This window comes from Gossypium hirsutum, chromosome A09, assembly GCF_007990345.1.
Source record: "Gossypium hirsutum isolate 1008001.06 chromosome A09, Gossypium_hirsutum_v2.1, whole genome shotgun sequence".
Lineage (NCBI taxonomy): Eukaryota > Viridiplantae > Streptophyta > Magnoliopsida > Malvales > Malvaceae > Gossypium > Gossypium hirsutum.
The window spans coordinates 31471160-31487623 of record NC_053432.1 but is presented as its reverse complement, the minus strand read 5'-3'; the positions used below and the strand labels follow the sequence as shown (position 1 = coordinate 31487623).

General features: G+C 36.8%; 1 protein-coding gene across 5 annotated transcripts; it reads right to left on the bottom strand.

The window, feature by feature from the left end:
* Positions 1 to 564: 564 nt before the first annotated feature.
* Positions 565 to 8068, bottom strand: LOC107888835 (protein ESSENTIAL FOR POTEXVIRUS ACCUMULATION 1). 5 transcript variants are annotated; one of them, XM_041077767.1, is made up of 11 exons: positions 7728 to 8068; positions 6987 to 7055; positions 6801 to 6895; positions 5699 to 6544; positions 5532 to 5604; positions 5278 to 5415; positions 4411 to 5202; positions 1856 to 4324; positions 1691 to 1763; positions 1302 to 1453; positions 565 to 1208 (listed from the first exon to the last, which is right to left on the bottom strand). In XM_041077767.1, exons 1-11 carry the CDS (start codon positions 7801 to 7803, stop codon positions 874 to 876), a joined length of 5118 nt encoding a protein of 1705 aa, XP_040933701.1. In that variant the 5' UTR covers positions 7804 to 8068; the 3' UTR covers positions 565 to 873. The 5 variants fall into 5 exon arrangements, with proteins under 5 accessions (XP_040933701.1, XP_016668564.1, XP_016668562.1 ...); XM_016813075.2 differs by having other exon boundaries at positions 5365 to 5415; positions 7728 to 8031; XM_016813073.2 differs by having other exon boundaries at positions 6987 to 7049; positions 7728 to 8031.
* Between the last annotated feature and the right edge of the window lie 8396 nt (positions 8069 to 16464).

Below are 16464 nucleotides of genomic sequence, written 5' to 3'. Positions count from 1 at the left end.
CCTTATGTGACTGGTGGGCCGGGTAAACAAGGGCTGCCCTTTTTGTCTAAGGTTGTCCCCTAACGAAGGTGATATCATCATTACCACGAAAAGGATATTGCAATATCTTAGGCAATATTGAAACTTTGGGTCTTCCTTGGCAGGTGGATATCGCGATACCCAAAAAGAATGTCACGATACCACTAATGGGATCTTTGGTCTTCTATACTGTCGAAGGTAATACAATTCCAAGGGTTGGATATCGCGATACCCTTGCCCTAGGAGCCGTTCTCGCTCGTTTTTGGCCTCCGGCACATTCTTACATCACTTAAACACACGTTAGGACCCCAATGACACTATCGAACAATTTGGGTCAAAAAATAGATAAAAATAGCTAAGACTCTAGTTCAAGCTTAAGCTTGGTTTATAACCGGAATCAACAAGAAATAAAATTAAATTATTTAAACTCTACCCACTTAAGCTTTCCTTCCATGATTTGCTCATATACAAATGTTTTTGGTCAATTACGCACATACCCTAATCGAGTATTCTCGAACTCAGCTTACTCAAGATTAACTTAGAAAATAACCAAATCAAATTTAAACTTCTATAAAGTAGAATTCAATAGCTTAGCTTGTAAGTACATCTCATTTACGCCCCCAATAACAAAGCTAATTCCATAATGCAACTGGACATTATTTAGGCATCGTGAGCCTAATTCTTACAGAAACAAAAAGTGATCACACATGTTGCTTCTTCGAACAAAAACTAATTCTTTTTCAGAAAAAAAAATTTAATCAATTGCCTATGCTACTCAAATATGCTGTACAACAATTTAACTACAAAAGAAAGGTTAGAGGATTTACATGGAATGTACATAGTAAGTGGAGGCTGTCAATCATCAAGGCGTTGGATCTCACCCATCATTATACGGTTGCTGGTGACTTTGAAACCCAGTAGAGCAGGATCAATCTGTCTTCCCTTTTTCCCTTTCTTCTTGCCACTTCGTCCAGCTTGTGTTGCACCATCAGATGGTTCCAAAGAAGTGCTGTTAGCTGCCTCAATCCCACGAAGAACCGGCTTCTTTAGAATCTCAATGAATGATGCTTCAGACACTGCAGCATCATTGCAAGATGAGGTCCTCCTAAAACGGAGGTCTTTCTTGCTAGATGCCTGAGTTTCTACACTCCTCATCGTTCCTAGATTTGCCATCGTCCCCTGTTTTCCTTCTGAATAAATCAAACACAAGATCCAGTGAATACAAGTGAAGAAAATGTCATTCCATCTTTTGTATAACGAGAGAAAGAGATATAAAATCGTACCATCAGAAGTTGCAAGGCTTGCAGAATTATTCTGCTTGACAAATGACAGTGAGCTTTGATCAGAAAAGACATCCTGGGATGAAGAAACCTGTGGCACGGGTGGGCATTTCTGTGGAACTTTGTCAAGCCCATTTGGCAGCATTGAAGGTAACCTATCAATAACAAGAGGATCTTTATAAAGCTTTGCAAATAAAGTTCAAAATAGCCGAGTCAAATGCTAATAGGGAGATGTATCGTAGAAGTGTAAATTATCAAACTAAGAACACAACAAAATCAACACAAAATATCCAATATTGACTCCTACCCATTGTCGTAGCAGCAAATTTAGTCATGATAATGGACATTAAATAGTAGCCTCTTATATAAACCATTTAGTAAAAGAACCACACCTATCATTAGAAACATCTTCTCCAGCCGACTTATCTACTCCAATTTCATACCCATACAACCTGCCGCTTCCATCTGCACCATTTCACATTTAAGATTTAATTCATCTAAGAAACAGACATTTACCTAAGTTGAAACAGGAATAAAAAAATAGTTGGGAAGATTACCGATTCCAAGAGAACTATGCCGGCTATGGATGCCACTTGGTAGGTCACCACAGTCCAAGGTTGTCTCTACTTGCTCTAATACATTGTCCTCAGACCCTGACACAGAACCATTCCTTGTACTCATGCCTTTCATTCCATTTTCTTTGTCTTTTCCTTCCAGTTCTGCTATTTCTTTATCCACAGCTGATTTTCCCATCAAGCTAGCATCTGCATAGCAACTACGAGAAGGATCTTCAATGCCCAACAAGAATGACTGCTCTTCTGCAAATGAGCCAGAATTGGCTTTAAGAGGCAATCTTTCACAGTTAACCATGTGGTTGGCAGATGCACTTGAAGCAACTCCAAACAAATGACCTTGCAACAAGGCACTTGAATTAGAATTTTGATGGCCTTCCGGAAACAAGTTGTTCACATGAACTTCCTGATTTGGAAAATGATTAAAAGGAAAATTGGAAGTTTGTGGCCCAGAAACAGGCCAAAAGGTTTCCCGCCCTCTGGAAGATGAAGTAGAATTCTGACGATCGATTTCTGATGATTGCATAGATTGAATACCAAGTTTTTGGTAAAGAAGGTCCATTAAAGCCTTCTTAGAGTTTTCATTAACCCCTCCAGCTGATGCCCAAGCACTTGAATCAACTTCAGACTCCCTTCTTTGCAGTTCTGCTTCAAGATTTAATTGTGGTATCTCTTTTGCAGTCCAACTATTTTCTAGCTGCCCATTTTTCCTTGCATGGAAGCTCTCCATTGCACCAGGATGAGAAGCGTATACATTGCTTAAAACTTGCTGGTTAAGAGAGTGGTTACCTGAAGAAAATGGATCCAGTTGGTTGTTGGAGTGCATATAAAGATGTTCTGCTAGATCTAGAGAATTTGCATTGTCTACTTTCATTCCAGGAGCAGCTACAGGAAGAGTCAACCTGCCAAATGCTGTAGAGTTGGGGTCAAAAATCCCTCGCTCTGGTAGGTCCTCCAAAGCATGATTCTGCTTAAGATTGCAGATATGCTCTTCAAGAGATGATAGCCTCTGCCGGTAAAGACCTGAAGTATTCAACCCTACAGATTGAGCCTGATGATGACTGCCAGGATTCCCAACAAACTGACCAACGTCATCTACAGACAATGAACCGGCAAGTCTTCTATTCCCCTCCATTCCTAATTGTTGCCTAAGTGCCATAGATAATTGCTGCGCTTGCAAGTGTTCTTGTTTAAGACGAAGCTGATGCTCTGAAGGAAGCATATTGCCATACTTTGCCTGTGACATGAAATCCAAAAACTCAGCATGCTGCCCTTGGAGTGCACCCTGGTTAATCTTCGCTTGGATGATCTGCTCCAGCGATGAATCCAGGTGCCTTGAAGCATGAGAATTCTGTTGCAATTCAGCAAGGAGATGCCTTCGTAACTGAACCTGATCGATTATGTTGTCTCTAGCAGCATCAAATATTTGCTGACCATAACCAGGATCAGGGATCTGATGCTGCAGCAATTGATCAAGAAGCAATTGCTGAGCTTGAGAATGTGGCAGCTGTAGATGTTGCTGCTGCTCCTGTAACAATTTAATTTGGTGGTGACGAAGCTGCTGCTGCCGCTGAAGTTCCAACTGCTGCTGCTGCTGCTGCTGCTGCTGCTGTAGCTGTAGTTCCAACTGCTGCTGCCGCTGTAACTCTAGCTGCTGCTGCTGCCGCTGTAACTCTAGCTGCTGCTGCTGTCGCTGTAGTTCCAGTTGCTGCTGTTGCCGCTGAAGTTCCAGCTGCTGCTGCCTCTGAAGTTCCAGCTGCTGCTGCTGTCGCTGAAGTTCCAACTGCCGCTGCTGTTGAAACTGAAGTTCCAAAAGGTGTTCCATATGAGGATCTGAATGATGGATTGATCTCTGGCGGTTGAGATTTTTGCTCAGCATAAGATCGAAACCCTGGACATGCTCCACATCAAATCCAGCTGAATATGGAAAGGGATGAGAGAAATGATTTTCCTCTTGAAGTGGTTCATTGGGCAGCTTTTGTGATATTAGCTGACGTAAAAGGCCAAAACTATTGTCTTCGTGCTCCTTGTGAGATGAGGGCCAACCACCAGTAGTTCCTAGACGAATGTTAGGGTTAGACAAAGCATTTCTTCTATAATCATCAGGCCAAGCCTCAGGAAAAGAAGTCTGTTCAGGGACTCTACGAACAACGCTGTGATCACTAAAGTTTGTCTCTGTATCAAGCAAAGGATCTAAAAACTGCCCCCTATCACCGATGCTGGAAGCTATATTAGATGATTGAGAACACTTCAAACCAGATGGGCTCCTCAACTCAGACATCAACAAACCAAAGGGATGCAGCTCGTCATCTCGATGAGAAGGTATATTGGTTTTTGAAAACTCATCTGTAATGGACAAATGGCTTGCAGGATTGCCAAAAGAACCTTGAACTTCACCAGAAATTTTAGAAGGATCAACCCCCGCACTTGTGGGCCTTCCATGAAAAATAATTTCTGTAGCACACAAGAGGAAAGGAAGGCATTATTAACAAACACAATAAATAACAAAATCAATAATAGGTCCAACCTATTAAACTTACCCTCTTCTTGAGCAGCAACAAATTCATGGAGGCTTTGATCTTCAGAAGACTGATACTCAGAAGGATAACTTTGAGTAAGTCGTCTTAACTGAAAATCAGTTCCAGAAGTCTCAACAGCAGACAAAGACTGCTTATGATCACATCCAATGTCAGACCCCTTAAATTCAAGAGCAGAAGCAGAAGTAGATATGGTCTCACCCAAGCTACCTTCAAAAGAATCAGGTAATTGCATTCTCATAACTGCACTACCACTGGATGCAGAACCAGAATTCATGCTTAGGTGCGGCATGACATCGCCAAGTTCTTGGAAAGGAGATCCATCCTGAGCATCTGCCAATCGAACAGGCAAGTCTGTACCAAAATAACCTTGCTCAAACCATGAAATTATGTCAATTCCCAGATATGGTCCCTGAATTACCCCTTGAGGATCAAGATAGCACAAAATCAAATCCTCAGGAGGGATAACACTTTCCAGTGAATGTGCCTCATAATTTCCCTTAATATCTATCTGGTTATGGCTTAGGGTAGCCTGTAGTGATGAAAAATCAAATAGAGAACCTGAGTCTTCAGGAAGCTCGCCACCCTCTCCAAAATGAATGGATGATTCCTTATCCTCCAACCTAGGTAGCTTTTGCATTTTCAAATCAGAGACTTGTCCTTTATCAATAGATTTTATTTCATCAGCATCATTTATGGAGCCATCAATTTCCCTATCTGATATCAAAGCATGGGTCACACCTGTGTCAGATGGTAAAACACGTCTCTGCCCACCTTCTTTTGTACTATTTATTTCTGAAAGGACAAGCAGAACAAATCAAGAGTATATTCTCAATGGACAGTCAACAACTAAAAATGATAGTTTCCTACCCTCGGTCACAATCATCTGTGAATCTAAGGCATAATATGTCCCAGCATAATTCCCTTGATAAATATTGTTTACAGCAGCATTCTCACCTGATTCAACACTATCCTCCATGTTAAGTGTAGAACTTTGTTTCCCTCCACCTGGAATCACATCAATAAGTTCCAGGTTAGGACCAAAAAGAAACAAAAAATAAGAATCTCAATCATATCTAGTTATTTACTGGGCAACACACTAAAAATCAGCATTTGACCCTTACTTGTGTCTCTAGCTGTGTTGTACGACACTCCACTGCTTGTAGTTTTTCCCTTCCATATATCTCCAAGGAGAGCCTGCAAGAATCAAGCAAGAAAATTAAATGAAACCACATAGAAGGATAAAGATGAGTAGACTTTTATTCCATAAATCAGATTATAAGCTTGATACCTCTTCCTCTGCATCAGGAGGAACAAAAGCTACAGGCTCAACAGTTTCTTTCTGAGTTAGTGGTGATAAATGATCCATCTCATCAGGTACAGTGAGAAAATTTGGAGCAGTCTTTTGCTTGCGGTAAATATCAAGCAGTTTTCCTCTAGGGTAGCAATATGTGTTAAATGATTTGTTTTTGTCCAGAGGACGAGATCCAATGACAGAAGCAGATTTTGGCCTCCCAATTTGTAGGCTTACATTAGCATTTGATCTACCTCGTCCTGCTGCAAACCGCACAGTTGATCCCTCCACTCGTCCCCTCTCTAAACCAAAACCTGGAGCACTGTGATGAGAAGCAGCCCCACCTGCATGAATTTCCAAACGATGTCGTGGTCTCCACTTATCATGAGAATCATTCTCACGGTCAGAAGCTATGCGTCCCCCACTTACAAAAGCTTGTTTGTCAGTAAGGGCTTCTTCCTTCTCAGCTTCTGTCCTCTTCTCAGTTCGAGAATCCTTTTCTTTGTCTTCGGGACCCCATCTTGAAGACCACTTGTTGTCTCTTCGAGATTCATGTCCTGAACTACGACTATTAATATCATTCCATCTCTCTGAAGAAGTAAGCTTGTTTTCAGAAACATCCCTCATCGATGAAATATCTGCCCGACGGTCTTCTTTTCTGCGATCCCTTCGGCCAAGTAAGCTTGTTTCTCTCTCCTCTTCACGCCAACGGCGACTGCTTTCAAGATCAACTGCAGTCTTCCTCCGGTCTTTCTTGTCTTGAGACCCATCCAGACGCCAACTATCTTTCAGATTGGAATCACCAGAGGTTCTATGGGACAACGAATTTGTGGCTCTTATATCCTGTCAGAGTAGTAAATTATACCACAGAAAGGATAGAAACCAAAATGAGAATTTGTCATAAGGTAAAAGTCAAATATAAATTTGTGATCAGCATTCAGTGATAGATGCTAGTCTAACTAAGTTTTACGTGATCAGATATACTTTTTACCCAAACTTTTGCTACATAAAGCTAAATAAAACTAGAGATCAACACATTAAACCCTCATATGGAAATGAACTAAGTACCATATTAACAAAAGAAAATAGAGTTCCATACCCCAGATGTTCCAGTAGCTAACACCTTAGAATCAGATGGTTTAGAGTAAAGCCACTGTGGAGACAAAGGTATATTGCTCTCTGAAATTGCTTGATCTGCTAGGGAAAAAAAGGGTAAGATTTTACAATAAAAGAGAACTTAGGCTTTTAAAATGCAAAAACATCAACATACGACAAATAGCATTACCTTTGGTGCCCTCAAGTAACCCCACGTGTCCTTTGTCCTCCAAGTTCCCATCCCACGCTTCACCTAAAACTAACAATATCTGAGATCATTAATACATAGGCTAATTTGGCAGAAATCATAACCTCAGCCTGTCTCTATGGAGTCCTAAAGTATCAAATTATTTGAGAACGAACTGCCAATTTTCCTAATTGAAATAGGTGATCCTTTCATTGAATTCAATCTGTCGAAATAATAAGAAGAAGACATACTACAGTACCATATCAACTTCAACGTTGCAGTTTATATTTTGCAATAATTAAGATAAGCAACTAAAGTAATCTTTTCTTCTTTCATAAAAGTAATATCCATTGTCTGGTGCATCTAAATCGAAGGTTTAAGCTTAATATAATTTCACATAGAAACAATTGTGCACTTCCTTTTTTTTTCTAATTATAATCTCTTATAACAACACAGCAAAAAGAAATAGAAGGTTTCAACAAAATCGAACGAGATCTTAGGGGCAAAAATAAATAAACCATGAACGAAATCTGAAAAATCTAGATTTAATAAATTAAACCAAACTAGTAAATTTCAAAAAATGAAATATTCCGGAAGAAAAAAGAATAGAATAATAGGGGAAAACGAAGAGATTGAATTGAAATGGAAAGCAATACAATCAGCATGCAATAAGATAAAATTAGAGGAAACAATGAGACAAATATTTGATCGTAAAAAGGAAAGGGAAAAGAGAATGTAGAATACCTTTGAGAGAGGAGTGGTCGAAGCTGGTTTTGGAGGAGAGGAGATCATCAGGTAGATCTAATTTTCCGTCAGCCATCGAGAGAATATAAAAAGCAGAGATCGCGGCGGAGATACGGCGGCGTTTAAGATTCTGAAAAAAAGGTAAAGGCAGAGGGAGAGAGAGATCAAATGGGTCGATGAGAGAAAAGGGTCTGAAGAGAGGAACGATTTTGCACAGAGAGCGTGAGAGAGGAATCGCTAGGTTAACAATAGCTATTTTCTCTTAGTTATTTTTTAGCTTTGACAGAGATAGAGAAGGACCTTCAAAATTAAATAAAATACTATATAAATATCTCTTAGATAGTATACTGCCGTTTGTGGGTTTTGCTTATAATAAAGGGAGGGTTAATTCCTAAATAGCCCCTTAATTTTGCTATTTAATTTTTGTAAATTTTTGTGTTTTTAAGTTCTTAATATTTTAATTTGCACACTAATGTGCTCTTACTTTTTATCTTTATGTAAATTAATCCATAATATTTAATTTACAATAGTTTTTTTACGGGAGAAATTGTTTTTTAAATAATTATCAAAAAATTAAATTCATCTTTAGAATTACTTTCGCTTAATTCCTTTGGATGTAAATTTTGATTTATTTTTTCTCCAAGTCATTTGCTTTTTCTATTTTGTTTTGTCCAAGCATGGTAAGTGTCAACTTCCAAGTTGGCTACCTCCTTTCTTTCTCTCCCACCAATTTTTATTTATTCTCCCCATTCACTCCATATATCTTTTCTATTTTCAGTTTGTAGATCTAGCTTGTGGGTATATTTATTATCTTTACAAGTTATTATGGATAGATTACGGTGTTTGTCGTCGTTGAAACTCCATTGGCCTCAAACAGTTTATCTTGGAAAGTGGGTGCCTCTTTTTATCAGCTTTTTAATTTGTTTTTATTTTACAAGTCAATTTGGACTTTTGTTGTCTTTAAGTTTTATATGTTTGTTTTCCATTGTTTAATAAGTCTTTTACTTTTAGAAGTTTTTGCCTTGTAACACCCCTTACCCATATCCAAGGCCAAAACAGGGTACGAGGCATTACCAGACTTAACCATACACATAGACAAAAATCGGGCCATAAAATTTCATTTAATTCAAAACTTTTCGAACACATGCATAGACTCATAATTAAAGACATATAATGTGGCATAAATGAGTACTTACACATCCATAATCATGCAATAACATGTCATTCACTTTAAACATATTTGCTTACCATCCTGTATATAATATACATTCTTACACTAACTAGAACTGGACATGTTAAATCTTATTCTCATCTTATACCATCATAATGTAGTTACCAATTTGTCCATTAAACATCCATATTCAAGGTAATATTACTCATGTCCATTTAATTCATGATCGACTGGCCTGTATTTAACTTACCTGATGTATTACCAATCATGCATAATAAACAAAGCTAACTATATCATCACATCAAAACATAGGACATGGCATGATTAATTAAACTTACAAACCATAATGGATAAAGACCACATCTCATGATCATATACGATGACTCAATGCAGACCGATACGTATGGTCAAAGTCATAATAATAATACATATCACAAACCAACTTCCTATACATGCCACTCACTTGATATTTCTAATATTTGAATTAATTCTCCCAAAAATGATAGCTTGATAGTGTGATTTTGCCTCCGACAATCTCCAACCCCGAGCCGACCAGCCAAAACTGAAGAAGTAGAGAGGAGGGGTAAGCTTTACGCTTAGTAAGTCCATATGAAGTTAATAAGCAATTACCCACATGTTTTTTTTTAGGTAAAACATCATAATCGTACAATTTACTCTTGTTCAGGTTAAGTTGTTTTACCAAATTACAGTTACTAATTCATTTATATCTGGAGCTACGAGACTCCAAATTAAGTTTCGTTAATTTTCCTTGAAACTAGACTCGTATACCTTTCTCCCATAAAATTTCCAGAATTTTTGGTTTAGCCAATTAGTACAGTTTATTCATTAAAGTTTCCCCTGTTTTGCTGTCCAATAGTTCTGACCTCTCTTCACTAAAAATTATTTTTCTCATAGTACAGAATTCTGATAATGCTCTCATCTATCTTTCTAGAGAACAGACTCATTAAGGATTTTAAAAATATAAATTACAACCCATAATTATTTTTATACAATTTTTAATGATTTTCTCAAATTGGAACAGGGGATCACAAAGTCATTCAGACTCTGTCTCACAACAATTTAAATATCTCATAATACCGTTGCACATACCGTTTGCATATATCGTTTCTTCTATGTGAAACTAGACTAATTGGGCTTTAAACTCATATTTTATTCAGCTCCTAATTCAATTTCCACAATTTATGGTGAATTTTCAAATTTGCACCACTGTAGTAACCCAAAACTGCCAAGGCTAAATTTACTCATTCATTACTATTATTCACCAAATCCATACAATATCATTTCATTCATAATGGTAAGAACACATAATTATGCTTCATAAGCATAAATCCATAATCTCAATGTCATCAAGTATCAAGGACTTATTCCAAATCATGTCATTTTCATAATATTCACCAAATACTATGTACATTATAGATCATCACATGTCAAGGCATCACACATAAGTTTAGTGTACATACCTGTACAACTTGTAACATAACTCAAAGACATACTCACTAATGGCTTATCTCATTGGGATCATCAACGAATACTTCACCAAATTACCCATTGAACACTTGGAATATAATCGAATACATGGAATGCATGCACATAAGTGCCATGCCCACAGCTAGACAAACTCAATAGCCTGCGGAATATATGTGTAGCCAAGCTACCATGTAACCCACCCATAAGTGAACTCGGACTCAACTCAACGAGCTCGGGCGTTCGCATTTATAAGTGAACTCGGACTCAACAAGTTCAAATACCTAGTTACATCTCACGAACTCGGACTCAACTCAACGAGTTCGGAACTCAAATATCCTTGTGACATGTCACTTGTATCCTAATCTATTCCTAAGGTTCAAATGGGATTTTCGTCGATCACACATCTTTGTCTTCTTCCACGGAATGTTAGAACCGATATTTGGTAGCATTTCATATTTATCAAGTAATTCACATAATTTTGCATATTACTCAACAATAACCACAAAGCATAATATTTCATAATAATAATTATCATATCATATAAATAACATTAAATTACTTAAAATGACAATTATGTTACCAACATTTACACATGAACTTACATCTCATTTAATATCAAGGAAATAACATTAAGTTACACATTGCATTATTAAAAATCATATGAACTTACCTCGTATGCAAAAATGGCCATTTTTACCATTTTGTCCACAACCTGATATTTTCCGATTTTAGCCCGAATTTCGATTTTTCCTTGCTCTATCATTTCAAATATAGTCTAATTAGGACTCACATATTCAAATTAACCCAAAATCATATTTTGGAAAAATTACAATTTTGCCCCTAAACTTTGTCAAAATTACATTTTTCCCCTAGACTCGTAAATTAAACTTCATCCTATTTCCTTATGTTTTATGACATGCTGATCATTTTTTTCCTTCTATAGCAACATCAAATTTTCACTCTAACATGTACTTATGAACATTAGGTATTTTTACTGATTATGTCGTTTTACTCGTTTTCACGTAAAATCGCTTAGTAAAAGTTGTTTAACACAATTTCAAGCTTCATATTCTACCATAAAACATCAAAATAAACACATTTCACCTATGGGTATTTTTCCAAATATAAACCCTAGGCTAAATTATTGCTAAAATAAGCTTAACCAAGTTACCGGAATTTCAAAAATGTAAAGAACTTTAAAAACGGGGCTAGGGAGCACTTACAATCGAGCTTGGGAGTTTGAACAAACCTTAACCATGGCTGCTGCTGGTAGAAACGGTTGAATGAAGAAGACAATAGCTAATTTGGCTTATTTCCCTTTTTAATTCTTTTAATTATTAGTTTACCAAAATACCCCTAACTTAAAAATATTTTCTTACACCCATTTCATGTCTATTTTTGTCCAGCAATTAACCAATGGTCTAATTACCATTTAAGGACCCTCAATTTAAAATTTCATAAAAATTAGACACCTCTAGTATGTAGAACTCAACTTTTGCACTTTTTACTATTTAGTCCTTTTGACTAAATTAAGTGCCCGAACGTCAAAATTTTCAAACGAAATTTTTATGAAATTATTCCATGAAATCGTAGATCATAAAAATATAATAAAAAATAAAATTTTCATCGTCAAATTTGTGGTCTTGAAACCACTGTTCTGACTAGGCCCAAAATTAGGGTTTTACATGTCTACTCTTATTGCACATATTTTAGTCTTACCTATGCATGTAGTCTTGCTTTTGCAAGTAATTTTAGCGATGGTTTTGTCATCGTCCTCTTCAATTTGGTGGATGCTTAGTTCTTCTTTTTTTTTGGCTAGCCGCTTTGGACCATCCAAGGCGAATTTCCTTAGTGTAAGTGCTTGCAATCACTCCAAATATGTCATACTTCAGTTGTGACAGAGCCAATTGTCAATGTGTCATAATGTTCATTTGATGTTAAGATTGAGGCCTTTTTTGTGTTGGTGGAGCTTGTCTTTCATAGGGATGGCAAAACTCGAACCGCTTAATGAATTTCGAACCGATCCACTCCGAATGGAGTGAATCTTTTTGTTTGAAAAGTGTATGCGGGGCGAGGTGGGATGGATTCTTTTTTTCTTTTGAATAGTGGGTATGGAATGGTAAAAATGTATAAATATTTTATCCCTGCCTCAGCCCGCTCCACTATATAAAAATATCATTTTATCATTTCATATATAAATTATTAAAAGGGTAAAAATGTAATAACGTAATATAAAATATATATATTTTATGTTTAAATATTTTTTTAAAAATTATGTTTAAATATTTACTTGACTTCAAAAAGATTGAAAATGCTAATGATAAGTTGTAACACCCCATACCCGACCAAATCGTTAGGTTTAAACTATAAAGTGTCACATTCATTGCTAGTGAAACTACAATCAAACTACAAACAAATTATACCATTATATGATTAATTTCAATCAATACAATGTATTATTGTTTCTGGGTCTTAAATAAGCTTATGAAAGCTCTAACGCTAACCCGAGATTAAATTCGGACTAAACTATAATATTTTTAAAAGTCCATTTTGACGTCGTGACATTAGGGGGTTCCTCGTCATGATGCAACATATTGACTAGGTCTCATCTCAACTTTGTGTCATGGCATGGTGGCCTAATCTTGTCACGACGACAATGGCATATGCTCAACGTCGCGACATGGCAAACTATTTCTGCAAAAATGTTAATGAACATCAACTTGCAATTCCATTCAACCATTTCATACATCCATCTCATAAATTCAAACAACATTTGCAATCCTCAAACTTAAATTCATGAGCTACAAATTCATTATTCAACAATATATAAATGCCATATCACCTGTAGATTCATTATCTAGTTTAATTCATTCAAAATCTTAAACATTCATACCTATTCACCAAAGTCATTAACAATTGCAACATCTAACACAATTCAACCATAAACTGAAATCATATACATATCGCATTCAATTGGCCAATTTCATACATCAAAGTTCTATTTCAAAAGTGCATATTAACATAATCTTATACCAAAATTAACTCAAGCTAGATACATGTCATACTTAAAACAAAACAGGATTTATACAAACTTTGCTAAGTCATGATTTCTTCTAGAATGCTATCAACTTGTCACACCTTTGTTTGGCAAGCTGGTACTGTTTAAGAGATTGTGTTGGCAAGATCGCCTAAGTTGCGAGACTTACACAGGATAATGTTTGTAAACTCTGTGGCGAATTATTTCGCTGAACTTCGTTAGGTCTGCAAAATCTTGGCGAGTTCCTTATTAGGGTGAGGTCCACAGACTCTTCCACAAATAATTCTGCCGCCCGTATATTGTTTCAGATTTAAGTATAGTAGTTAGTGGGACATGTTTAAGTCATTTAGCATCCTAGTGGAGGTAACGTATCAATAACCAAGACACTTTGGAAGCCTTGTAGGATGTGGTTAAAAATGAAAGTGTGTGAGAATGATTACTAATTAGAGCTTAACCCTGATCAGGACTTGGGTTAGAGATAGCTATAAATAGGATAACCTAGTATTTGAGAGAAGATTTTTATTTCATCTTCTCTATTAGACTTTGTTATCATAACTCAAGTTCTATCTGTTAAGCTTATAAAAGCTTTTGTTTCAAGATGTCTGCTAGTAAATTCTTAAATTCCTCTTTAAGTTAACCACATAGAAAAGAAGTTGTTGTAAGAGTTGTTCTATAGGTTTTTCTTTCTAATATAAGATAGAAAGGAAACTTCATCTGGAAACCATTTGCATGTCTACATATTTATGCTATTTCATTAAGCTTTGGTTGTTTTTGATATTTAAAAATTCATTTTTTTTTATTTTAGCCAAAGAAATAGGAGAAGGTCCCAGTGCTAAAGGAAAAGAACCCGTTGAATAGGAAAAGCTCTTAATGAAGATTTCTAGTAAGTTCCTTTGTACCTTGAGTCTGTTATCTGCATTATTTTGTTTAATCCTTCTTACTGTATAGCCATGTAAGTGGCTTTGACCTTTGGCCCTGGTACTTGCATTAAAGGAGTCGAAGCATGTACGGTTACAGTTAGTAAATCAAAAATAGAAGTCATGCATGTGCATGGGTATACATCATATTTCCTTGGTGCACAAGCTTCGTATCCATAATGGTGTAAGAAGTTATCGAATGGTTGTTACATATGATGAGAAAAGAGGACACAGGATATTATGTTTTGCCTCTGGTATGACACTTTGGTGCAAACTGTGACTAGTGAAAATCCGTCCTTGCAGTGGAACACTTATGTGTTTGAAATACAAGGAGGGATGATGGAGGTACAGAGGTTATGACTGGTTAATAGCTCTAATGAGTAGTATGAAGATACAGGAAAATGTTTCTTCGGAACTAGGATCAAAAGCTAGCACAAGGAAGGGTGTATGTAGATAATAAGGGTGTGTATTGTGTCAAAACAAAGTGTGAATGTTGCATGAATTGTAAACTGTACATTAAACAATCAAAAAAGGGTAATTTGCCAATGTGGCATACTAATAAAGCTGTAATGCCTATATAAATAGGTCTCAAATTACGGATTGTCCTGCCATTGGGCGAAGTCTGTTTGTGGAAGTATCCACTAACGGATACTACGGATACTTTGAAATAAATAGAGTTGTATTTGCCAGATGTGGTGTACCATTTTCGTCAGTCTAAGCCTTAATGTCTTCATGTCTGTTAAACTCTGTTGTGAGTTTATACTTCCCTGTAACTCACTAAGTTCTTATGAACTTAACTAGTTTTATTCTTCTTATTTTCAAGCTTTAGGTTGGATGTTGTTGTAGTAGAGAATCTGCTAGATTAGCTGCCTATTGTGAGTCATCTCTTATCTTGGTGTAACATGTGATTTCTAGGGTATTAAGATGTTGTTAGTCGCCTCTAGTTTAATATTAATAACCTATAATTAGAAACAATATTTTGTAATTCCGAATGTTTATTTGTAGCCTTTCCAAGCTTTATGATAAATGATTTTATGTAATGTTAGAACATGGAATTGAATGTTAAACTAACGCTTTAGGAGCAATACATTAGCCTTTTTACTCGATCTTGCTAATGTTTATAAAGCTTGTACCAAATGTTGTTGACTTGTATTCCTGCTATAAGTGGAGTAGTACTATTTTAAACTATTTTAGCTTATGATATGTTTTTCAAAATACCGAGACACCGTTTCAGCAAGCAGGTATTCGCCAATTTAAGACGTTTGGGTTTTAAATGATTTTTGTTAGTTAAACGATTTAGCTTGTGACACTCCATACTCGATTCTGAAGATCGAGTCAGGCATGGGGTGCTACAATTTTATTAGTATCAGAGTTTTGGTTTAGTCAATTCTCAAAAACCATCATTAGTTAGAAACCTTACAATGCATGTTACATAAATCTGGCTTGGTCCCTTATAGTGTTGCTAACAAAGCTCATGTATTGTAGTGAAGAAAAAAAAGGAAAATGTTGATCAATTCCAAAAATACTGAGAGGGAAGAGATAGAGAGAAATTGTAACACCCCTCACCTGTATCCGTTATCAGGATAGGGTTCGAGGTATTATCGGAACTTTACATTTAAAATATACTAAATCGACTCACTGGGTTTAACTCAGATCTGAAACTTTCAGCCATTCACATCTTGTCACTTAATTGGGCCTTCAAGGCCCTAAATATCATAGAGATAGTTTGGGATAGGACTGGGAACATTTTATAACTTTAGAAAATTTTCTTATTTAGAGGTGACACACGCTCGTGTATGATGGGCCGTGTGGTAACCCACGCCTATGTGGCCTAGGGCACGTCCACGCCTTTGACCCGTGGGCCACACTGACATTTAGGCACGGCCAAGTCACAAGCCCGCGGGCTCACCTCGTGTCCAAAACTTGAGCATTCTGTTAAATTAACACGGCCTAGACACACGCCCGTGTGTCCTACCCGTGTGCCAATTTAACTTAAAGTTTTAGGTGCAGGGGACACAGGACCGTACCACACACCCATGGGGATGGACCGTGTGTCACGCACAGCCTAGACAGAAGCCCGTGTGTCTAACCATGTAGACCTTAATAGGCTATTTTCCAAGCCTT

Excerpts from the sequence above, each read along its gene's own strand:
- LOC107888835 (XM_041077767.1), bottom strand. The coding sequence starts at position 7,803 with ATGGCTGACGGAAAATTAGATCTACCTGATGATCTCCTCTCCTCCAAA. Across the intron at positions 7,056-7,727 it reads CGACCACTCCTCTCTCAAAG|TTTTAGGTGAAGCGTGGGAT; the intron begins GTATTCTACATT and ends AGATATTGTTAG. Across the intron at positions 5,416-5,531 it reads CAACACAGCTAGAGACACAA|GTGGAGGGAAACAAAGTTCT; the intron begins GTAAGGGTCAAA and ends ATGTGATTCCAG.